Source organism: Bombina bombina, chromosome 7 (genome assembly GCF_027579735.1).
Source record: "Bombina bombina isolate aBomBom1 chromosome 7, aBomBom1.pri, whole genome shotgun sequence".
In the NCBI taxonomy this organism is placed as follows: Eukaryota; Metazoa; Chordata; class Amphibia; order Anura; family Bombinatoridae; genus Bombina; species Bombina bombina.
In genome coordinates this window covers 185,308,437-185,335,163 of record NC_069505.1, presented here as the reverse complement: position 1 = coordinate 185,335,163, position 26,727 = coordinate 185,308,437, and the positions used below count along the sequence as shown (strand labels likewise).

General features: G+C 40.3%; 1 protein-coding gene across 1 annotated transcript in view; it reads right to left on the bottom strand.

Annotated features, from left to right (window-relative positions):
- BRSK2 (BR serine/threonine kinase 2) overlaps window positions 1–26,727 on the bottom strand; it is a 474,882-nt gene that overhangs the window by 178,713 nt on the left and 269,442 nt on the right. Inside the window, exon 3 of the mRNA XM_053720479.1 lies at window positions 7,772–7,857. Coding sequence (XP_053576454.1) covers window positions 7,772–7,857 — 86 coding nt within the window. The remainder of the gene's footprint in view (window positions 1–7,771; window positions 7,858–26,727) is intronic.

Genomic DNA, 26,727 nt, shown 5'->3' with positions numbered 1-26,727 from the left:
AGTGCAGTGACAAGGGGAAGGCACACACAGAGGTGCATATTTATACAGACAAGGGGAAGGCACACACAGAGATGCATATTTATACAGACACAGACAAGTGCAGTGACAAGGGGAAGGCACACACAGAGGTGCATATTTATACAGACAGGTGCAGTGACAAGGAGAAGGCACACACAATGGTGCATATTTATACCGACACAGACAAGTGCAGTGACAAGGGGAAGGCACACACAGGTGCAGTGACAAGGAGAAGGCACACACAGAGGTGCATATTTATACAGACACAGACAAGGGGAAGGCACACACAGTGGTGCATATTTATACAGACACAGACAAATACAGTGACAAGGGGAAGGCACACACAGAGGTGCATATTTATACAGACACAGACAAGTATAGTGACAAGGGGAAGGCACACACACAGGTGCATATTCATACATACAAGTACAGTGACAAGGGGAAGGCACACACAGAGGTGCATATTTATACAGACACAGACAAGTGCAGTGACAAGGGAAAGGCACACAGAGGTGCATATTTATACAGACAAGTGCAGTGAGAAGGGGAAGGCACACACAGAGGTGCATATTTATACAGACAAGTGCAGTGACAAGGGGAGGCACACAGAGGTGCATATTTATACAGACAGACAAGTGCAGTGACAAGGGGAAGGCACACACAGAGGTGCATATTTATACAGACAAGTGCAGTGACAAGGGGAGGCACACATAGAGGTGCATATTTATACAGACAAGGGGAAGGCACACACAGAGATGCATATTTATACAGACACAGACAAGTGCAGTGACAAGGGGAAGGCACACACAGAGGTGCATATTTATACAGACAGGTGCAGTGACAAGGAGAAGGCACACACAATGGTGCATATTTATACCGACACAGACAAGTGCAGTGACAAGGGGAAGGCACACACAGGTGCAGTGACAAGGAGAAGGCACACACAGAGGTGCATATTTATACAGACACAGACAAGGGGAAGGCACACACAGTGGTGCATATTTATACAGACACAGACAAATACAGTGACAAGGGGAAGGCACACACAGAGGTGCATATTTATACAGACACAGACAAGTATAGTGACAAGGGGAAGGCACACACACAGGTGCATATTCATACATACAAGTACAGTGACAAGGGGAAGGCACACACAGAGGTGCATATTTATACAGACACAGACAAGTGCAGTGACAAGGGAAAGTCACACAGAGGTGCATATTTATACAGACAAGTGCAGTGAGAAGGGGAAGGCACACACAGAGGTGCATATTTATACAGACAAGTGCAGTGACAAGGGGAGGCACACAGAGGTGCATATTTATACAGACAGACAAATGCAGTGACAAGGGGAAGGCACACACAGAGGTGCATATTTATACAGACAAGTGCAGTGACAATGGGAGGCACACATAGAGGTGCATATTTATACAGACAAGTGCAGTGACAAGGGGAAGGCACACACAGAGGTGCATATTTATACAGACAGACAAGTGCAGTGACAAGGGGAAGGCACACACAGAGGTGCATATTTATACAGACAAGGGGAAGGCACACACAGAGGTGCATATTTATACAGACACAGACAAGTACAGTGACAAGGGGAAGGCACACACAGAGGTGCATATTTATACAGACAAGTGCAGTGACAAGGGGAAGGCACACACAGAGGTGCATATTTATACAGACAAGTCCAGTGACAAGGGGAAGGCACACACAGAGGTGCATATTTATACAGACAAGTGCAGTGACAAGGGGAAGGCACACACAGAGGTGCATATTTATACAGACAAGTCCAGTGACAAGGGGAAGGCACACACAGAGGTGCATATTTATACAGACAAGTGCAGTGACAAGGGGAAGGCACACACAGAGGTGCATATTTATACAGACAAGTGCAGTGACAAGGGGAAGGCACACACAGAGGTGCATATTTATACAGACAAGTGCAGTGACAAGGGGAAGGCACACACAGAGGTGCATATTTATACAGACAAGTGCAGTGACAAGGGGAAGGCACACACAGAGGTGCATATTTATACAGACAAGTGCAGTGACAAGGGGAAGGCACACACAGAGGTGCATATTTAAACAGACAAGTGCAGTGACAAGGGGAAGGCACACACAGAGGTGCATATTTATACAGACAAGTGCAGTGACAAGGGGAAGGCACACACAGAGGTGCATATTTATACAGACAAGTACAGTGACAAGGGGAAGGCACACACAGAGGTGCATATTTATACAGACAAGTGCAGTGACAAGGGGAAGGCACACACAGAGGTGCATATTTATACAGACAAGTACAGTGACAAGGGGAAGGCACACACAGAGGTGCATATTTATACAGACAAGTGCAGTGACAAGGGGAAGGCACACACAGAGGTGCATATTTATACAGACAAGTGCAGTGACAAGGGGAAGGCACACACAGAGGTGCATATTTATACAGACAAGTGCAGTGACAAGGGGAAGGCACACACAGAGGTGCATATTTATACAGACAAGTGCAGTGACAAGGGGAAGGCACACACAGAGGTGCATATTTAAACTGAGGGAGGACAAAGAAAAAAATAAAGGGAAAATAAAAACTGTAACAAGATGTACAGTGAGGAAGAGAAAGGACAAGAGAAGTAAAGAGAGAAAGCAAAACCGGAGCACAGAAGGATGCACATTGGGAGAGATGGCACTGAAGGGCATAGAAAGGGCACAGATGAAAAGAGAGAGGAGCACAGAGAGTTATACATTAGGGAAAGAAGAAATGGCATAAAAAGCAAAGGCACAAGAAGGAAGGAAGTTCCAAAGGTTAAACAGTACAAAACAGGCCAGAAAAAAAGCACAGATGAGAGGCAGGCCGGGGCATGGAGATGCACAATAGACTGCAACAGGGCTAGCAGTGACAAGAGAAATAGACAGGACAAAACAAAGGTGTTAAGAGGGAAATTCTTAATTTAAATTGTTTAAAAGAATATTAAATACAGTATAATTGCATAATCCACAAATGCACAATAAAAAAACAAAAAACAATGCAATAGCAGTTACTCTGAAATTCAAATTATCAGATTTTATTCTGAGATATTTCAAAGATTGCTTCCATTTCCCTGCCGACTCCATCATGTGACAGCCATCAGCCAATCCACCTCATACGTATACACTGTGAACTCTTACACATGCTCAGTAGGAGCTGGAGCAGCATAAAGTGTGCATATAAAATACTGAGAATAAATTGATAATTGAAGTCAATTGGAAAGTTGTTTAAAATTTGTTGCTGTCTCAATCAAAGTTTTTTTTTTTTACTTTAGTGTCCCTTTAATCATGTACAGTAAAAAAAGTAATGTGTTCATTGTTTATTTTGTCTGCTCTTCCTGTAATTTAACTATTTTTTTCACTGCCCTGAGACACTGGAGTATATTCTATGTAGTCCAGAACCCTGACCCTCCAATATGCAGCACAGTGACTGCTAGATATATGCAGGATATCATCGCCAATTGGCCACAGAAAATTAGTTAAAGGGACAGTCTACACCCGAATTTGTATTTTAAAAGATAGGTAATCCCCAGTTTTGCACAACCAACACAGTTATAATAATATACTTTTTACCTCTGTGATTACCTTGTGTATATAACAGTGTTTTTCAACCAGTGTGCCGTGGCACACTAGTGTGCCGTGAAAGATCCTCAGGTGTGCCACAGCAGACTGACAACAGTGTGACATATTTTTTAAACTTTGCTTGTTTTTTACTCCCAGTGCAGGGGTAGTTTCTAGGAGGCATGGCATAACAGCACAATACATACAATATGTGTGTGTTTGTGTGTATGTGTATATATATATATGCTGTATTAGGCTACAATGTGTGATTTTTTTTTACATTTTGGGATGATGGTGTGCCACAGGATTTTTTAATGTAAAAAAGTGTGCCACGGCAAAAAAAAGGTTAAAAATCACTGGTATATAAGCATCCCCTGATCACATGACTTTTTATTTATTATCTATCGACTTGCATTTTATCCAATTAGTGCTGCGTTGTGCTGACTCTTAAATAACTCCTTGGGCGTGAGCCAATGTTACCTATATGGCCCACATGAACTAGCAGTCTCCTGTTTTGAAAAGCTAATTAAAAAAGCATGTGATAAGAGGCTGTCTGTAGTGGCTTAGAAACATGCAGAAATTTAGAGTTTTAAATGTTATAAATTATATGTATATAAAAACTTTGGTTGTGCAAAGCTGGGGAATGGGTAGTAAAGGCATTGTCTATCTTTTAAAACAATAACAATTTTAGTGTAGACTGGCCCTTTAAGACAAACAATTCTGAAGAGGCATTTCTAAGAGTATGCCCCTGGACTACAATATAAGGCAAATTACACAAAATAATAAAATGAAATGCTTAAAATTGAATGCATTTTGTATACAAAACATTAGCAATGCAGTGACAATTTCTGATGTATTCCAAACATATATACAAATTGCTTTAATGTCCCTATTAGGGTGGGGAAAGAGTGGATAAAGTAATAATAAAAGGTGTAATAAAAAGGCATTAGGGAGCAGAAGGGGTCACTAAGATACTGGAGGCAAGTAGAGTTTCAGGGCTATGTGACTAGGGGCCCAATGATCTAAACCTCACCAGATCAGACGTGTTTTTTTACGCCGACCTTCGCAGAGGCTGCCCTGGTGGAATTATTGTAAAAAAAGGGGCAGTCCCTGCGAGTGGCGAGATGTCTCCTATTGAAAGTAATGGAAGTCACTGGAAAGGGAAACTTTGCTCCATAGAACAAAGTTAGCAGTGAGCAGGGGCGCACTTTAAAAAGTAAATTTATGCTTACCTGATAAATTAATTTCTTCTATGGTACGACGAGTCCACGGATTCATCCTTTACTTGTGGGATATTATCCTCCTGCTAACAGGAAGTGGCAAAGAGCACCACAGCAGAGCTGTCTATATAGCTCCTCCCTTAGCTCCACCCCCCAGTCATTCGACCGAAGGTACAGGAAGAAAAAGGAGAAACTACAAGGTGCAGAGGTGACTGAAGTTTAAAATAAAAAAATATAATCTGTCTTAAAATGACAGGGCGGGTCGTGGACTCGTCGTACCATAGAAGAAATTCATTTATCAGGTAATCATAAATTTACTTTTCTTCTATAAGGTACGACGAGTCCATGGATTCATCCTTTACTTGTGGGATACAATACCAAAGCTACAGGACACGGATGAACGGGAGGGACAAGACAGATGGTTAAACAGAAGGCACCACTGCTTGAAGAACTTTTCTCCCAAAAATAGTCTCCGAAGTAGCAAAATTATCAAATTTGTAAAATTTTGAAAAGGTATGAAGCGAAGACCAAGTCGCAGCCTTACAAATCTGTTCAACAGAAGCATCATTTTTAAAAGCCCATGTGGAAGCCACCGCTCTAGTAGAGTGAGCTGTAATCCTTTCAGGAGGCTGCTGTCCAGCAGTCTCGTATGCCAAACGGATGATGCTTTTCAGCCAAAAAGAAAGAGAGGTAGCCGTAGCTTTTTGACCTCTACGTTTTCCAGAATAGACAACAAAACAAAGAAGATGTTTGACGGAAATCTTTGGTCGCTTGTAAGTAAAACTTCAAAGCACGAACCACGTCCAAGTTGTGCAACAGACGCTCCTTCTTAGAGGAAGGATTAGGACACAGAAAAGGAACAACAATTTCCTGATTGATATTCCTATTAGTAACAACCTGAGGAAGGAATCCAGGTTTGGTACGCAAAACCACCTTATCAGCATGGAAAACAAGATAAGGCGAGTCGCATTGCAATGCAGATAGTTCAGAAACTCTTCGAGCCAAAGAGATAGCAACTAAAAACAGAACTTTCCAAGATAGAAGCTTAATATCTATGGAATGCATAGGTTCAAACGGAACCCCTTGAAGAACTTTAAGAACTAAATTCAAACTCCATGGCGGAGCAACAGGTTTAAACACAGGCTTGATTCTAACTAAAGCCTGACAGAACGACTGAACGTCTGGAACATCTGCCAGATGCTTGTGCAGTAGAATTGATAAAGCAGATATCTGTCCCTTTAAGGAACTAGCTAATAACCCCTTCTCCAATCCTTCTTGGGGAAAGGACAAAATCCTAGGAATCCTGATCTTACTCCATGAGTAGCCTTTGGATTCACACCAATAAAGATATTTATGCCATATCTTATGATAAATTTTCCTGGTGACAGGCTTTCGAGCCTGAATCAAGGTATCTATGACCGACTCAGAGAAACCCCGCTTGGATAAGATCAAGCGTTCAATCTCCAAGCAGTCAGCCGCAGAGAAACTAGATTTGGATGCTGGAACGGACCTTGAATCAGAAGGTCCTGTCTCAGTGGCAGAGTCCATGGTGGAAGAGATGACATGTCCACCAGGTCTGCATAACAAGTCCTGCGTGGCCACGCAGGTGCTATCAAAATCACCGAAGCTCTCTCCTGTTTGATTCTGGCAATCAAACGAGGAAGGAGAGGAAATGGTGGAAACACATAAGCCAGGTTGAACGACCAGGGTACTGCTAGAGCATCTATCAGTACTGCCTGAGGATCCCTTGACCTGGACCCGTAACGAGGAAGTTTGGCGTTCTGACGAGATGCCATCAGATCCAATTCTGGTGTGCCCCATTGCTGAATCAATTGTGCAAACACCTCCGGATGGAGTTCCCACTCCCCCGGATGAAAAGTCTGACGACTTAGAAAATCCGCTTCCCAGTTCTCCAATCACCTCTTTCCCTTTACCCTTCCTAGTACTTAGAGTAGGCAAAGAGACTGACTGGGGGGTGGAGCTAAGGGAGGAGCTATATAGACAGCTCTGCTGTGGTGCTCTTTGCCACTTCCTGTTAGCAGGAGGATAATATCCCACAAGTAAAGGATGAATCCGTGGACTCTTCGTACCTTATAGAAGAAAATTAAATCCTACACCCAGTATAAATCACCACATTACGCTCTTTTTGTGTATAGCATCTTACAATTGCCTATATTTTTGCATACATGTGTTTGTCTATTAAGGTCATAAGAACTTTGAGAAAAGCTCAACACCTTTTAGTTTGTGAGAAAAAACTGTGAGATCTGTAGTGCGAAAATCTTTACAGAATTATATTACGCAAGGATTAGAGACATTTTCATATACGCCCAATGAACGTCGAGGTTCAGCACATTTTACAAAAAAACAACAATTATGCTTTGTATTTTCAAGTACGAATTTCAAAGGGATTTTTGCACATCCAGTGTACTACAATTACAATTTACGCTGTGCATATTTAATAAATGTTTTCCTGTGTAATTTACATACAAATTTTATGTTTTTGATAAAATATGATTTTTGGTGAAGAATTTTGTTATGATTGTTTAACTATACAATTGTTTACTGTCTATTTTTACATGAATAGTTCAATTATTCCTTTCAATTATTTCTAAAACACAAATTTTATTGTGCACTTTTGTAATGTATGCATCTCCTCCCCATACGAAAATGCCGTATACGCCCCTTAGCGAGTCACTCTGCTTACAGGGAAAAAGTGGCTTTAGATAATTCTACCAGGGAAATAGAAGTACTGGCAGAATTCATTAATAATCTTGCAAACCAAAAGACATTTAGACCATCAGGACCTTGGTCATTATGTAGATATCTAAAATAACATAAAATTCAAAAAGAAAGATGAGGATAATATTAAAGAAAGCAGGTCAGATGTTTACAGATGGCAGGGACAGATGGTGCAATACACCTACCATAATACGTTATATACTTACAAGTATTTCTTGTTCTCATACACATCGTGCAGCTTTAGAACGTGCGGATGTTCTATTAGCTTCAGAATTGCAATCTCACGCTCCACCTAGTAAACAGGAATACAGCGTCAGTGCATCATAATCATCATACTACTAGGTAACATAGTGCCTGTGTCTGTACGCAATGAGTAGACAGCCAGTGAATAATCGTACTACTAGGTTACATAGTGCCAGTGTGTGTACACAATGAGTAGACAGCCAGTGAATAATCGTACTACTAGGTAACATAGTGCCAGTGTGTGTACACAATGAGCAGACAGCCAGTGAATAATTGTACTACTAGGTTACATAGAGTTAATGTGTGTACACAATGAGTAAACAGTCAGTGAATCTCACGCTCCACCTAGTAAACAGGAATACAGCATCAGTGCATCATAATCATCATACTACTAGGTAACATAGTGCCAGTGTCTGTACGCAATGAGTAGACAGCCAGAAAATAGGTTACATAGTGCCAGTGTCTGTACACAATGAGTAGACAGTCAGTGAATAATCGTACTACTAGGTTACATAGTGCCAGTGTGTGTACACAATGAGTAGACAGCCAGTGAATAATCGTACTACAGTACTAGGTTACATAGTGCCAGTGTGTGTACACAATGAGCAGACAGCCAGTGAATAATTGTACTACTAGGTTACATAGTGCCAGTGTTTGTACGCAATGAGTAGACAGCCAGAAAATAATCGTACTACTAGGTTACATAGTGCCAGTGTCTGTACACAATGAGTAGACAGTCAGTGAATAATCGTACTACTAGGTTACATAGTGCCAGTGTGTGTACACAATGAGTAGACAGCCAGTGAATAATCTTACTACTAGGTAACATAGTGCCAGTGTGTGTACACAATGAGCAGACAGCCAGTGAATAATTGTACTACTAGGTTACATAGAGTTAGTGTGTGTACACAATGAGTAGACAGTCAGTGAATAATCGTACTACTAGATTACATAGTGCCAGTGTGTGTACACAATGAGTAGACAGCCAGTGAATAATTGTACTACTAGGTTACATAGTGCCTGTGTCTGTACACAATGAGTAGACAGCCAGTGAATAATCGTACTACTAGGTTACATAGTGCCTGTGTATGTACACAATGAGCAGACAGCCAGTGAATAATCGTACTACAGTACTAGGTTACATAGTGCCAGTGTCTGTACACAATGAGTAGACAGTCAGTGAATAATCGTACTACTAGGTTACATAGTGCCAGTGTGTGTACACAATGAGTAGACAGCCAGTGAATAATCGTACTACTAGGTAACATAGTGCCAGTGTGTGTACACAATGAGCAGACAGCCAGTGAATAATTGTACTACTAGGTTACATAGTGCCAGTGTTTGTACGCAATGAGTAGACAGCCAGAAAATAATCGTACTACTAGGTTACATAGTGCCAGTGTCTGTACACAATGAGTAGACAGTCAGTGAATAATCGTACTACTAGGTTACATAGTGCAAGTGTGTGTACACAATGAGTAGACAGCCAGTGAATAATCTTACTACTAGGTAACATAGTGCCAGTGTGTGTACACAATGAGCAGACAGCCAGTGAATAATTGTACTACTAGGTTACATAGAGTTAGTGTGTGTACACAATGAGTAGACAGTCAGTGAATAATCGTACTACTAGATTACATAGTGCCAGTGTGTGTACACAATGAGTAGACAGCCAGTGAATAATTGTACTACTAGGTTACATAGTGCCTGTGTCTGTACACAATGAGTAGACAGCCAGTGAATAATCGTACTACTAGGTTACATAGTGCCTGTGTATGTACACAATGAGCAGACAGCCAGTGAATAATCGTACTACAGTACTAGGTTACATAGTGCCAGTGTCTGTACACAATGAGTAGACAGTCAGTGAATAATCGTACTACTAGGTTACATAGTGCCAGTGTGTGTACACAATGAGTAGACAGCCAGTGAATAATCGTACTACTAGGTAACATAGTGCCAGTGTGTGTACACAATGAGCAGACAGCCAGTGAATAATTGTACTACTAGGTTACATAGTGCCAGTGTTTGTACGCAATGAGTAGACAGCCAGAAAATAATCGTACTACTAGGTTACATAGTGCCAGTGTCTGTACACAATGAGTAGACAGTCAGTGAATAATCGTACTACTAGGTTACATAGTGCCAGTGTGTGTACACAATGAGTAGACAGCCAGTGAATAATCTTACTACTAGGTAACATAGTGCCAGTGTGTGTACACAATGAGCAGACAGCCAGTGAATAATTGTACTACTAGGTTACATAGAGTTAGTGTGTGTACACAATGAGTAGACAGTCAGTGAATAATCGTACTACTAGATTACATAGTGCCAGTGTGTGTACACAATGAGTAGACAGCCAGTGAATAATTGTACTACTAGGTTACATAGTGCCTGTGTCTGTACACAATGAGTAGACAGCCAGTGAATAATCGTACTACTAGGTTACATAGTGCCTGTGTATGTACACAATGAGCAGACAGCCAGTGAATAATCGTACTACAGTACTAGGTTACATAGTGCCTGTGTGTGTACGCAAGAAGTAGAAAGCCAGTGAATAATTGTACTACTAGGTTACATAGTGCCTGTGTGTGTACACAATGAGTAGACAGCCAGTAAATAATCGTACTACTAGGTTACATAGTGCCTGTGTGTGTATGCAATGAGTAGACAGCCAGTGAATAATTGTACTACTAGGTTACATAGTGCCTGTGTGTGTACACAATGAGTAGACAGCAAGTAAATAATCGTACTACTAGGTTACATAGTGCCTGTGTCTGTACGCAATGAGTAGACGGACAGTAAGTAATCGTACTACTAGGTTACATAGTGCCTGTGTGTGTATGCAATGAGTAGACAGCCAATCCTCACACTATGCGCAGATGAGTCTTACATGAGGACAGATATTAGAACTAAACTTACATGTTTCAGATACAGGGCTAGATGACAAGTGGCGCACTAATATTAGCGTGAACGATACTGAAATATCGTGCCCCACACTAACTTGTGCTGTATTTACAAGTAAAGGGTTAGAGCTTAATAAAAGTTGTACCAAACACAACATAAATATATTGAAATAAAATATTACTCGTATATTACACTATCTACAAAAAAACATTCATTTAAATATTTGAAAAAAAAAGATTATAAGGGTTAAAAGGTGTATGGTATATGACAAGGTATCTGAATGGAAAGGGCTATTATGTCTATAAACATATGTATACATTTCTAAATATGTGTATGTATGTGTATATATACCTATGTGTATATATGAGTATACATTGGTATTTATGTTTATGTGTATGTATGTATAGACATGCATATAAACACATATATACATAAGTAAATATACTTTTGAGCCCTTTCCACTCAAAAAACAAGAAAAAACATAATTTATGCTTACCTGATAAATTCCTTTCTTCTGTAGTGTGATCAGTCCACGGGTCATCATTACTTGTGAAATATTAACTGCTCCCCTACAGGAAGTGCAAGAGGATTCACCCAGCAGAGTTGCTATATAGCTCCTCCCCTCTACGTCACCTCCAGTCATTCGACCAAGGACCAACGAGAAAGGAGAAGCCAAGGGTGTAGTGGTGACTGGAGTATAATTTAAAAAATATTTACCTGCCTTAAAAAACAGGGCGGGCCGTGGACTGATCACACTACAGAAGAAAGGAATTTATCAGGTAAGCATAAATTATGTTTTCTTCTGTTAAGTGTGATCAGTCCACGGGTCATCATTACTTGTGGGATACCAATACCAAAGCAAAAGTACACGGATGACGGGAGGGATAGGCAGGCTCTTTATACAGAAGGAACCACTGCCTGAAGAACCTTTCTCCCAAAAATAGCCTCCGAGGAAGCAAAAGTGTCAAATTTGTAAAATTTGGAAAAAGTATGAAGCGAAGACCAAGTTGCAGCCTTGCAAATCTGTTCAACAGAGGCCTCATTCTTAAAGGCCCAAGTGGAAGCCACAGCTCTAGTGGAATGAGCTGTAATTCTTTCAGGAGGCTGCTGTCCAGCAGTCTCATAAGCTAAACGAATTATGCTACGAAGGCAAAAAGAGAGAGAGGTAGCAGAAGCTTTTTGACCTCTCCTCTGACCAGAGTAAACGACAAACAGGGAAGACGTTTGTCGAAAATCTTTAGTTGCCTGTAAATAAAATTTAAGGGCACGAACTACATCCAGATTGTGCAAAAGACGTTCCTTCCTCGAAGAAGGATTTGGGCACAAGGATGGAACAACAATCTCCTGATTGATATTCCTGTTAGTGACTACCTTAGGTAAGAACCCAGGCTTAGTACGCAGAACTACCTTATCCGAGTGAAAAATCAAATAAGGAGAATCACAATGTAAGGCTGATAACTCAGAGACTCTTCGAGCCGAGGAAATAGCCATTAAAAATAGAACTTTCCAAGATAACAACTTTATATCAATGGAATGAAGGGGTTCAAACGGAACACCCTGTAAAACGTTAAGAACAAGGTTTAAACTCCATGGTGGAGCCACAGCTTTAAACACAGGTTTAATCCTGGCCAAAGCCTGACAAAAAGCCTGAACGTCTGGAACTTCTGACAGACGCTTGTGTAACAGAATGGACAGAGCTGAGATCTGTCCCTTTAAGGAACTAGCGGATAACCCCTTTTCTAAACCTTCTTGTAGAAAAGACAATATCCTAGGAATCCTAACCTTACTCCAAGAGTAACCTTTGGATTCGCACCAATATAGGTATTTACGCCATATTTTATGGTAAATCTTTCTGGTGACAGGCTTCCTAGCCTGTATTAAGGTATCAATAACTGACTCAGAAAAACCACGCTTTGATAAGATCAAGCGTTCAATTTCCAAGCAGTCAGCTTCAGAGAAGTTAGATTTTGATGTTTGAAAGGACCCTGAATAAGAAGGTCCTGTTTCAGAGGTAACGACCAAGGTGGACAGAATGACATGTCCACCAGATCTGTATACCAAGTCCTGCGTGGCCATGCAGGCGCTATTAGAATCACTGATGCTTTCTCCTGTTTGATTCTGGCAATCAATCGAGGAAGCATCGGGAAAGGTGGAAACACATAAGCCATCCTGAAGGTCCATGGTGCTGTCAAGGCATCTATCAGGACCGCTCCCGGATCCCTGGATCTGGACCCGTAGCGCGGAAGCTTGGCGTTCTGTCGAGACGCCATGAGATCTATCTCTGGTTTGCCCCAACGTGGAAGTATTTGGGCAAAGACCTCTGGATGAAGTTCCCACTCCCCCGGATGAAAAGTCTGACGACTTAAGAAATCCGCCTCCCAGTTCTCCACTCCCGGGATGTGGATTGCAGACAGGTGGCAAGAGTGAGACTCTGCCCAGCGAATTATCTTCGATACTTCCATCATTGCTAGGGAGCTTCTTGTCCCTCCCTGATGGTTGATATAAGCTACAGTCGTGATGTTGTCCGACTGGAACCTGATGAACCCCCGAGTTGCTAACTGGGGCCAAGCCAGAAGAGCATTGAGGACTGCTCTCAATTCCAGAATGTTTATTGGAAGAAGACTCTCCTCCTGATTCCATAGTCCCTGAGCCTTCAGAGAATTCCAGACAGCGCCCCAACCTAGTAGGCTGGCGTCTGTTGTTACAATTGACCAGTCTGGCCTGCTGAATGGCATTCCCCTGGACAGATGTGGCCGATAAAGCCACCATAGAAGAGAATTTCTGGTCTCTTGAATGGAATGAAGGACACGGCATGCATTTTGAAGTTTTGTTAACCTGTCCTCTGTCAGGTAAATCTTCATTTCTACAGAATCTATCAGAGTCCCCAGGAAGGGAACTCTTGTGAGTGGAAAGAGAGAACTTTTCTCTTAGTTCACTTTCCATCCATGCGACCTTAGAAATGCCAGTACTATCTCTGTATGAGATTTGGCAGTTTGAAAGCTTGAAGCTTGTATCAGTATGTCGTCTAAGTACGGAGCTACTGAAATTCCTCGCGGTCTTAGTACCGCCAGAAGAGTGCCCAGAACCTTTGTGAAGATTCTTGGAGCCGTAGCCAGTCCGAATGGAAGAGCTACAAACTGGTAATGCCTGTCTAAAAAGGCAAACCTTAGATACCGGTAATGACTTCTGTGAATCGGTATGTGAAGGTAAGCATCCTTTAAATCCACTGTGGTCAAGTACTGACCCTCTTGGATCATGGGCAAAATTGTTCGAATAGTTTCCTTCTTGAACGATGGAACTCTTAGGAATTTGTTTAGGATCTTTAAATCCAAGATTGGCCTGAAGGTTCCCTCTTTTTGGGAACTACAAACAGATTTGAGTAAAACCCTTGTCCTTGTTCCAACCGCGGAACTGGATGGATCACTCCCATTAATAAAAGATCTTGTACGCAGCGTAGAAACGCTTCCTTCTTTGATAGGTTTGTTGACAACCTTGACAGATGAAATCTCCCTCTTGGGGGAGAGGATTTGAAGTCCAGAAGGTATCCCTGAGATATGATCTCTAACGCCCAGGGATCCTGAACATCTCTTGCCCAAGCCTGGGCGAAGAGGGAAAGTCTGCCCCCCACTAGATCCGGTCCCGGATCGGGGGCCCTCAATTCATGCTGTCTTAGGGGCAGCAGCAGGTTTTCTGGCCTGTTTGCCCCTGTTCCAGGACTGGTTAGGTTTCCAGCCTTGTCTGTAGCGAGCAACAGCTCCTTCCTGTTTTGGTGCAGAGGAAGTTGATGCTGCTTCTGCTTTGAAATTACGAAAGGAACGAAAATTGGACTGTCTAGCCTTGGCTTTGGCCTTGTCCTGAGGCAGGGCATGACCTTTACCTCCTGTAATGTCATCAATAATCTCTTTCAAGCCGGGCCCGAATAAGGTCTGCCCTTTGAAAGGAATATTAAGCAATTTAGATTTAGACGTAACATCATCTGACCAGGATTTTAGCCACAGAGCTCTGCGTGCCTGAATGGCGAATCCTGAATTTTTAGCCGCAAGTTTAGTTAAATGTACTACGGCATCTGAAATAAATGAATTAGCTAACTTAAGGAATTTAAGTTTGTGTGTGATGTCATCTAGTGTGGATGATTGAAGTGTCTCTTCCAGAGACTCAAACCAAAATGCTGCTGCAGCCGTGACAGGCGCAATACATGCAAGAGGTTGCAATATAAACCCTTGTTGAACAAACATTTTCTTAAGGTAACCCTCTAATTTTTTATCCATTGGATCTGAAAAAGCACAGCTATCCTCCACTGGGATAGTGGTACGCTTAGCTAAAGTAGAAACTGCTCCCTCCACCTTAGGGACCATTTGCCATAAGTCCCGTGTGGCGGCGTCTATTGGAAACATTTTTCTGAATATAGGAGGGGGTGAGAAAGGCACACCGGGTCTATCCCACTCCTTAGTAACAATGTCAGTAAGTCTCTTAGGTATAGGAAAAACGTCAGTACTCGTCGGTACCGCAAAATATTTATCCAACCTACACATTTTTTCTGGGATTGCAACTGTGGTACAATCATTCAGAGCCGCTAATACCTCCCCTAGTAACACACGGAGGTTCTCAAGCTTAAATTTAAAATTTGAAATGTCTGAGTCCAGTTTATTTGGATCAGAACCGTCACCCACAGAATGAAGCTCTCCGTCTTCACGTTCTGCAAACTGTGACGCAGTATCAGACATGGCCCTTGCATTATCAGCGCACTCTGTTCTCATCCCAGAGTGATCACGTTTACCTCTTAGTTCTGGTAGTTTAGCCAAAACTTCAGTCATAACAGTAGCCATATCTTGTAATGTGATTTGTAATGGCCGCCCAGATGCACTCGGCGCTACAATATCACGCACCTCCTGAGCGGGAGATGCAGGTACTGACACGTGAGGCGAGTTAGTCGGCATAACTCTCCCCTCGTTGTTTGGTGAAATATGTTCAATTTGTACAGATTGACTATTTTTTAAAGTAGCATCAATACATTTAGTACATAAATTTCTATTGGGCTCCACTTTGGCATTAACACATATAGCACAGAGATATTCCTCTGAATCAGACATGTTTAACACACTAGCAAATAAACAGCAACTTGGAAATACTTTTCAAAGTAATTTACAAATAATATGAAAACAAACTGTGCCTTTAAGAAGCACAGAAAATATTATAACAGATAAAATAATTAAGTTATAGCATCAATCTTTGTCAGAATATACAGTTTTAGCAAAGGATTGTTCCCCTCAGCAAATGATAACTAACCCAGGCAGCAGAAAAAAATACACAAATAAACGTTTTTTATATCACAGTCAATACAATCAGCACAGCTCTGCTGTGAATGATTACTTCCCTCAAAAAAGACTCTTGAGATCCCTGAACTCTGTAGAGATGAACCGGATCATGCAGGAAGAAAATGAACCTCTGACTGAGTTTTTCTGATGCATAGTGAAAGCACCAAAATGGCCCCTCCCCCACACACATAACAGTGAGAGGGATCAGTGAACTGCTCTAATTTAAATCAAAACTATTGCCAAGTGGAAAAAAAGTGCCCAAAACATTTTTTCACCCAGTACCTCAGAGAAAAAAACGTTTTTACATGCCAGCAAAAAAACGTTTTACCTCAATAATTAATTGTCATTTAAAACCTATTGCAAGTCCCTGCAAAATAGGTTAAGTCTATGTATACAGTTTAAAAGCCAGAGAAGTACCATTTCCCAGAAAACTGAAGTGTAAAATATACATACATGACAGCCTGATATCAGCTACATCTACTGCATTCAAGGCTGAGTTTACATTATAACGGTATGGCAGGATTTTCTCATCAATTCCATGTCAGAAAATAATAAACTGCTACATACCTCTTTGCAGATTAATCTGCCTGCTGTCCCCTGATCTGAAGTTTACCTCTCCTCAGATGGCCGAGAAACAGCAATATGATCTTAACTACTCCGGCTAAAATCATAGAAAAACTCAGGTAGATTCTTCTTCAAATTCTACCAGAGAAGGAATAACACACTCCGGTGCTATTATAAAATAACAAACTTTTGATTGAAGATATAAAAACTAAATATATCACCATAGTCCTCTCACACATCCTATCTAGTCGTTGGGTGCAAGAGAATGACTGGGGGTGACGTAGAGGGGAGGAGCTATATAGCAACTCTGCTGGGTGAATCCTCTTGCACTTCCTGTAGGGGAGCAGTTAATATCCCACAAGTAATGATGACCCGTGGACTGATCACACTTAACAGAAGAAATAATTGCTAATACATTTTAATATTTAATCATGTGTTTTACATTCCAATGTTCTTCACATAGGGAAAAAAATTCTTAATATATATAAACATATATTTCTATATGTGTGTGTGTATGTATATGTGTGTGTATATATATATATATATATATATACTGTGTGTATGTGTGTGTGTATATATATATATATATATATATATATATATATATCTATATACTGTGTGTATGTGTGTGTGTGTGTGTGTGTGTGTGTGTATATATATATATATATATATATATATATATATATATATATATATATTCTATTTAAAAATAAATAGAACATGTAAAGAACATTGGAATTAAAAATATTCATAACTACCTTGGGGTTAGCGCAGTTGGTCTTACTACACGGTAAGCGCACAAGCAATAAGCGTTGTTTTTTTTTAGTTTGTGCATTCTTTTGAAGTTAAAATGGTTGCGATATCCTAAATCCTCAAGTGTCGGCTGTCACTCACGTGCAAACATTTTACTTTCAACTTGTAATATGCCTGCTAACCTAAAAAGTTTACTTCTGGCAGTGTTTGTAAACGAGCGCCCCACTTGTAATCTGGCCCATAGAGTGCAGTTAAAAATAAAAACTTTTAAATTTAAGGGACAGTCAAGTCCAAAAAAAACTTTCATGTTTCAAATAGGGCATGTAATTTTAAACAACTTTCCAATTTACTTTTATCACCAATTTTGCTTTATTCTCTTGGTATTCTTAGTTGAAAGTTAAACCTAAGAGGTTCATATGCTAATTTCTTAGACCTTGAAGGCCGCCTCTAATCTAAATGCCTTTTGATAGTTTTTCACCACTAGAGGGCATTAGTTCACGTGTTTCATATACTGTAGATAACATTTGAGCTCATGCACGTGAATTTGGCTAAATTTGGCTAAAATGCAAGTCTGTCAAAAGAACTGAAATAAGGGGGCAGTTTGCTGAGGTTTAGATACAAGGTAATTACAGAGGTATAACGTGTATAATTATAACTGTTGGTTATGCAAACCTAGGGAATGGGTAATAAAGGGATTATCTTTATTTTTAAACAACAACAATTCTGGTGTTGACTGTCCCTTTATTCTATTATGAATTTTCCCTCTTTTTCTTGGTATTTTTTGTTGAAATATAGCACCTTTCCGAGACAGCATCATCAGGGTATGTAACGAGATATCTCTATCTCTATCTTCTATCCTCTAATCTCGAAAGGTGCAGGCTTTCCTGAACCTACTTCAGTATACTCTCATGAAAATGTGCTACATTTCAACAGATACCAAGAGAGGAAAATTTGATATTAAAATAAATTGGAAATGTTGATATTTTTTAATTCTATGCTCTGTCTGTATCATGAGTTTGATATCCCCCTTCCCGCAAAAAATTAACATCATAATCTAAATTCACATAATTATTTTGTGTATAAGAACCATAAAGATTTAATATTCTTTTCACAAGCAGAAAGGCAGTGTTAGATAACCAGATACGTCCACCCCCATCCCTGAAATTAATGTCAAAGTACAAAGACACAGCAGCACCACTTAAAATCTCCAAATCTTCTCTTATTCCATATCAAAATGGCAGCAAAAAGCAATTAAAACAGAACAACGTTCCGGGTCAAACACCCTTATTCATGTTCATGCAGTATATATAACCAACTTAAGTACCTGTAGGCAGGTGAGACCACACCTCTTTAACACTTTAAATACACCTTTGTAGTTAACCTTTTGTATATAATGACCTCTAGTGGTCTACACCTGTATATAATATTTTTTAATAAAAAATACATTTATACAGTTTAAAACACATCTAAACAGACATGGAAAGCAGCAGTTCTAACATACAGATTAAATCAAAGACAATGAACACTATGCCACATAACTTTATCCAAATCCCCCTAGAAAACAGCCTTTATATGAATACACTCAAATACAGTTCTCTATTCATACCTATGGGGATTAATGACTCCAGTTTATTTATCCAAAACGCTTCACGCCTCTTAAGGAGTAATCCCCTATTACCTCCTCTTCTGGGCATGGGTACATAATCAATAATTTTGAAACCTTAACTGTGAGATAGTATTTTTTTTTTTTTTTTTAAATGGTATGCTACAGGGGCATTAAGATCATTGGTCCTAATATTTTATTTATGTTGTAGGATTCTATCTCTGACCCGTTGGGTCGTCCCGCCAATATAAATTATGCCACATGGACACTTAATTAGATATATTATAAAAGGGGCATTACAATTATAGTACCATTTAATCCTGAATTTCTGACCGGTTAAGGGGTGAGTAAAACTATCTCCTTTATTCATATTGTTACAATTTGAATAATTAAGGCAGGGGAAACAGCCATTATTCTCTGAGGTTATAAAGCCCTGTCTGCTTTTCTTTTTACTACCCACATCAGCCCTAATTATCTTATCTCTTAGGCTGGGAAGTCTAGTATATGCCGGCATAGGTGGCTGTTTAAAGGCTTTCACTTCAGGGTTACACTCACTTAAAATGTGCCAATGTTTTCTTAGTATTCTTTGTATTCTTGGGCTATAGGCATTATATTCTGAAACAAATACCATCCTGTCAGGGTCCTTCTTATTTTGGCTATTCTCTTTATTAACCCTTCCTTTCGGTAATTCAGAAAACCTTATTAATAACATCCTCTACCATGCTATATGGATACCATCGCTCTACAAATCTGTCACCCATCTCCTTAAGTCTTACAAGGGCCAAGGAATCATCTCTCACAATCCTTCTCACCTTAAGTATTTGGCTAAAAGGAAGAGACCTAATTAAAGCTGGGGCATGTGCGCTGCTTTAGTGAAGGAGACTATTCTTAGCTGTGTCCTTCCTATACAGATCAGTTTTTAGTACACCCCCATCCTTATATACCTTGGTGTCTAAAAAGTTTATAGACTCTTCACTCCAGGACAATGTGAAGTTCATGCTTCTTGTGGCAGAATTCAATTCCAGCACAAAACGCTGGAGGGTGCCAACGTTGACCCACCAGATGCCAAAAATATTGTCTATGTAGCGTCACCAAGTGGTGCCACACAGAAGAAAAAGTTTATTTTCATATACAAATCTTTCCTCTAAGGTATTCATAAAAATATTGGCATAGGTGGGAGCGACGTTGGACCCCATAGCTGTTCCCTGTTTTTTGCACATAATATGTGTCCTCAAACATAAAATAGTTACAATCAGTGTTCCCTTTAAGGCCAGTTTTGTGAGCAGCCCAGCAGTGAAACAGTTAATTAGAGCAATTAGCAAACACTACACAATGCAGACGGCAAGGTGCGTTTTCCTTATTAACTGTTTCACTGCTGGGCTGCTCACAAAACATAGGAACACAAAATATGTCACATAATGGGCAGCTGGCATTAGAGCTAGAATGTCCCTCATATGACACCTCTCCATCCAGTAATAGCCTTCGGTTACGAGGTGTCTACCAAATACATGTAGTCTGATGAGAGTCTCTACTGTAGCAACCATACTGACCACAGCCTGTCCGGGAAGCTAAGAATTGTGAAAACCATTTCTCCCTTGTGCTTCACCTGAGGTCAGGATGTACTAAACCCCCAGGGTCCCAGCTTGCGTGTAGAACCCCCCTCCACCATATAAACTGTGATACCAGGGGGTCGCTAGGCAGAATGTCGGCAATGATGATGTAGATCCCAAAGTCAGCATGAGTTATTCCTCTAGGAAGTGTTACAGAGGGTATTAAGAGAGTTTGTTGTGCTTTGTTAGGTCCCCGTATGGTTATTTTCTGAGTTACAGGAGGACTCATTATGAGCAGCCGCCTTCTCCGTGTCCCCACAACCGATCGTCGATCTCGTCCAAGCTTTGGGGAAATTAGACCGGTAGCTTTGGGCACAATCTCTCCACTCTGATCTAGCGTGGGTAAATGCCCACGACCCTTGCCTGGGTAAGTAAACACCTGGTTCTGTTGTGGAACAATAGTGGCGGTGTCTCCTAGGGTCTGTGCCTGGTGATCACACTGGGTGCTCTTTAGATTCTCTGGGGTCCGCTGCTTGGTCAGAAGGAGGTCGCACAGCTTTTGTTCTAGCTACAAGAAGTGAACATCAAGCGATCGTAACAACGCTTCCTGTCATCTGTCGACTACTGCCATGATGCTCGTCATGATCTCAGCTGTATTATTTCAGCACTGGCCCAACACTTAAAACTGATAACGGTATAGGGTATGATGTACTGTTAGGATTATCAGGTGTTATGACTAAGATAGATCAACCTGCAGCTGAAGTAGCTGCTCTACCTGGTTTCTCTGGGGGGGGTTAGGTGCAGGCCACAGAGATATTCACTCCGCCGCTAAAGGCTCACCGTTCCGGTACTTTAAAGCTGGAAATAGGGTCTCCAATGTAGTTCCTTGTGTTGCAAGGGATTCTTTATACACTATATGTGAATATTAAGGGCAGATGGAAGCCCAATCCGCTGATATGTAACGGTTTTATCAGCTTGTCTACACAGATTCAAAATAAGTCAGCCATCTTGGCAACCGCCCGGAAGTGTCCACCTGAACACATTTTTTAATATCTGTCAAAAAATTTTTAGAGGGATCATAGGTAAGGGACATTTAAAACTCAGATTTAAACAATTGTCCCTGGATTTCATCAATATAATACCCCCTATCTAAGATCACAGTTGCTCCACCCTTATCAGCTTGCTTGCAAATCAGTTTTTTCTTATTACTTAATGACTTCAAGGCTAAACTTTCTTGCTTAGAAATATTAGGGGATAATGCATATCCCTTCTTATCACATTGTGCCTTAAGAATATCTGTCATTTTTAACAAACTTCGTGAAAACATAAATGCTAGAATCATAAGCTGCTGGCGTAAATGTGCTTTTATTTCTTAAGCCTAATGTTTTAATAGCCAATTCATCAACCCTGGAAGACCCAGTAACATTATGTAACAACCTAACAGAGTCAGCATTGGAAAATAATTACTTTAATTTCAGGCTTCTATTGAACCTAAATAAATCTTGCTCTAATTTAAAGAAATTACATTTCTCTTGTTTACAAAAAGAAAGTCCCTTCTCCAATACATCAGACTGAGTCTCTGTTAGTTGCATACCAGAAATGTTGATTATCAGCGTCTTGTCCCTCGAAGAGTCCTCTTTTGGTATTCTTGGACTGGCTTGCTGCTCACCGGCTTTGCGGCACTGTTTCCTGCCGCCCCGTCTCCTCCGATATCTGATTCCCCCGACGATGACTCCGTGGTCTTCTCAGAGCTGCTTACTGCCTTGTGCATCCTCCATTCACGTCTGCGGGCAAAATCGGAAGTGACGTTCCTCTGACTTCCAAGTGGATCGCAGGTCCATCTGTAACGGCCCCGGTCAGGTAATCCTGCTCGTCACGATTGAACTTGGTCTTCTTCTTTAGTTCAAGATCTTTTCTCAAGTTCGCAATCTTATCATTAATTTCTTTCAGTGCCTTATCTTCATCAATATTACTAGCAAATTTAATAAGACCTGCTTCCACCTCCTTGATCTCATCAGCTTGAGCATTGATTGCCTTCTACAAATATTCCACGGTAAGCACTATTATATCTTAGGAGCATTTATTTAAAATTTTCTCAAACTTGGTGCAGTACTCTTGATTGTTAGACAATAGTGTTGGCCTTGTGCTCATTCTAAGGTATACGTTTGATTCTATAGTACTCAGCTAAGGTTGAAGCATGTAGCTGATATGTCATATTGCGTTTAGCAAGATTCTCACAGTTGTTGATGTTGGTTTCAGATTGGGGAGTCCTTAAAAAATCACGAGAGCCCATTACTAAAGTAGTAATCCGGGCTGCCTCCACATCTGTATACACAAATACTTTTTCTCCCTTATTTCATTGTTTTCCTGGATGTCCTCCATTATGGGTAAGTGCACAGGATATAAGGTAGCTAGCAAAAAGTTCCAAATTCCAATAGAGTTAATATCCAGCACAATGTCCCAAGGTGTGTGCACTCTGTGTGGGGTTAACTGCCAACACCCAAAGATAATGCCAAAGTACAAAGACACAGCAGCACCACTTATAATCTCCAATTCTTCTTTTATTCCATATCAAAAGGGCAGCAAAAAGCAATTAAAACAGAACAACGTTTCGGGTCAAACACCCTTATTCATGTTCATGCAGTGTATATATCTATAAGCCAACTTAAAGGGACACTGAACCCAAATTTTTTCCTTTGTAATTCAGAAAGAGCATGCAATTTTAAGCAGCTTTCTAATTTACTCCTATTATCAATTTGTCTTTGTTCTCTTGATATCTTTATTTGAAAAAGAAGGCAGCTAAACTTTTTTTGGTTTCAGTACTCTGGACAGCACTTTTTTATTGGTGGATGAATTTATCCACCAATCAGCAAGGACAACCCAGGATGTTCACCAAAAATGGGCCGGCATCTAAACTTACATTCTTGCATTTCAAATAAAGATACCAAGAGAATGAAGAAAATGTGATAATAGGAGTAAATTAGAAAGTTGCTTAAAATTTCATGCTCAATCTGAATCACGAAAGAATTTTTTTGGGTAAAGTGTCCCTTTAAGTACCTGTAGGCAGGTGAGACCACACCTCTTTAATTAACACTTTAAATACCTTTGTATTTTACCTTTGTATATAATGACCTCTAGCTAGAAATGAATGTGTTTATGGTTTCTCACTGAGGGCCAGATTACAAGTGGAGCGCAAACATTTGGAATGAGTGAAATATTTTTATGTCGGGAAAGCGCACATGAGAATATGCGATCTTGTTTGCGCGTAAGTTGGGTGTTAGGTTTTTTTCCACTTTTTATAAGTTCTGGTTTTTGTGCACATCAGGTTAGTGGGCGAGTGATAACCGTTTACTTTCAACTCATAATACGAGCGCAACCCAAACCACACAAAAAGCTTACTTCTAGTGCAGTTAACGCTCGAGTAGGAGCGTTAATTAGTGCTACACTTGTAACCTGGCCCTAAATCTGGCAAAGATCCTCCAATTTTAATGTTCCACATTTTTCCTTTGCTACCCTGCATGTACAGCTCTGATTCATTCATACACAATATTCCTACAACTGTCTATATCCAAAATCTAGAGCCACATCCAATAACGCTACAGTGGCTGTTAGAGAATCGGTAAATGTAGATGGATTTTAGTAATACAGCTTTTTATCTGTTGTAGAAATCAGAATGGATAATCCCTTTTCAAATATAGCTTCATCAGAAAACTATTTTCTAGCATGCTTTGTGGACCTTTTCAATTTCAGTAACTTAATCTATTGAGAACCCATTTTGGCTTCTTACAAATGGTATATATTGGTGGTTTGCATGTTTGTAAAATGCTTAAAGGGACATTGCAGTCGACCATTTTCTTTTGTTGATCTAAAGAGAGTAGCATTACAACAATTGTTTTTTCTTTTCTTAAACACACCTTCCTATTTTGAATAAATCAATGTTTTCATCTATGTGCAGAGAGATTCTCTCGCCATCAGTAAAACAGAGGCAGTTGTCCTTATTTAGTTTTGATTTAAATTTAAACTTCCTTTTTTTTTTCTTTTTTTTCTTTAAAGAAAAATATATTGTGACATGCAATGGCTGTTTTTTATAGACTATATAGAAAAACATAATTTATGTAAGAACTTACCTGATAAATTCATTTCTTTCATATTAGCAAGAGTCCATGAGCTAGTGACGTATGGGATAAACATTACTACCAGGAGGGGCAAAGTTTCCCAAACCTCAAAATGCCTATAAATACACCCCTCACCACACCCACAAATCAGTTTAACGAATAGCCAAGAAGTGGGGTGATAAGAAAAAAGTGCGAAAGCATAAAAAAATAAGGAATTGGAATAATTGTGCTTTATACAAAAAAATCAAGAGTCACTAGAGAGGGAGGGATAAAATAAAGACAGCCAATTCCGCTGAAAAAATAATCCACACCCCAAAATAAAGTTTTAATCTTATAATGAAAAAAAACTGAAATTATAAGCAGAAGAATCAAACTGAAACAGCTGCCTGAAGTACTTTTCTACCAAAAACTGCTTCAGAAGAAGAAAACACATCAAAATGGTAGAATTTAGTAAAAGTATGCAAAGAAGACCAAGTGGCTGCTTTGCAAATCTGATCAACCAAAGCTTCATTCCTAAACGCCCAGGAAGTAGAAACTGACCTAGTAGAATGAGCTGTAATCCTTTGAGGCGGAGTTTTACCCGACTCGACATAAGCATGATGAATCAAAGATTTTAACCAAGATGCCAAAGAAATGGCAGAGGCCTTCTGACCTTTCCTCGAACCGGAAAAGATAACAAATAGACTAGAAGTCTTTCGGAAACCTTTAGTAGCTTCAACATAATATTTCAAATTCTAACTACATCCAAAGAATGCAACGATCTTTCCTTAGAATTCTTAGGATTAGGACACAATGAAGGAACCACAATTTCTATACTAATGTTGTTAGAGTTCACAACTTTAGGTAAAAATTTAAATGAAGTCCGCAACACCGCCTTATCCTGATGAAAGATCAGAAAAGGAGATTCACAAGAAAGAGCAGATAACTCTGAAACTCTTCTAGCAGAAGAGATGGCCAAAAGGAACAGAACTTTCCAAGAAAGTAATTTAATGTCCAGAGAATGCATAGGTTCAAATGGAGGAGCTTGTAAAGCCCCCAAAACCAAATTCAAACTCCAAGGAGGGGAGATTGACTTAATGACAGGTTTTATACGAACCAAAGCCTGTACAAAACAATGAATATCAGGAAGATTAGCAATCTTTCTGTGAAACAACACAGAAAGAGCAGAAATTTGTCCTTTCAAAGAACTTGCAGACAAACCCTTATCCAGACCATCCTGAAGAAATTGTAAAATTCTAGGAATTCTAAAAGAATGCCAGGAAAATTGATGAGAAGAGCACCAAGAAATGTAAGTCTTCCAGACTCGATAATATATCTTCCTAGACACAGATTAACGAGCCTGTAACATAGTATTAATTACGGAGTCACAGAAACCTCTATGACTGAGAATCAAGCGTTCAATCTCCATACCTTCAAATTTAATGATTTGAGATCCTGATGGAAAAAAGGACCTTGAGATAGAAGGTCTGGTCTTAACGGAAGAGTCCAAGGTTGGCAAGTAGCCATCCGAACAATATCCGCATACCAAAACCTGTGAGGCCATGCTGGAGCCACCAGCAGAACAAACGAACACTCTTTTAGAATCTTGGAGATCACTCTTGGAAGAAGAACCAGAGGCGGAAAGATATAGGCAGGATGATACTTCCAAGGAAGTGACAATGCATCCACTGCCTCCGCCTGAGGATCCCTGGATCTGGACAGATACCTGGGAAGTTTCTTGTTTAGATGAGAGGCCATCAGATCTATTTCTGGAAGACCCCAGATTTGAACAATCTGAAGAAACACCTCTGGGTGAAGAGACCATTCGCCCGGATGTAGCGTCTGGCGACTGAGATAATCCGCTTCCCAATTGTCTACACCTGGGATGTGAACCGCAGAAATTAGACAGGAGCTGGATTCCGCCCATACCAGTATTCGAGATACTTCTTTCATAGCCAGAGGACTGTGAGTCCCCCCTTGATGATTGACATATGCCACGGTTGTGACATTGTCCGTCTGAAAACAAATGAACGATTCTCTCTTCAGAAGAGGCCATGACTGAAGAGCTCTGAAAATCGCACGGAGTTCCAAAATGTTGATGGGTAATCTCGCCTCCTGAGATTCCCAAACCCC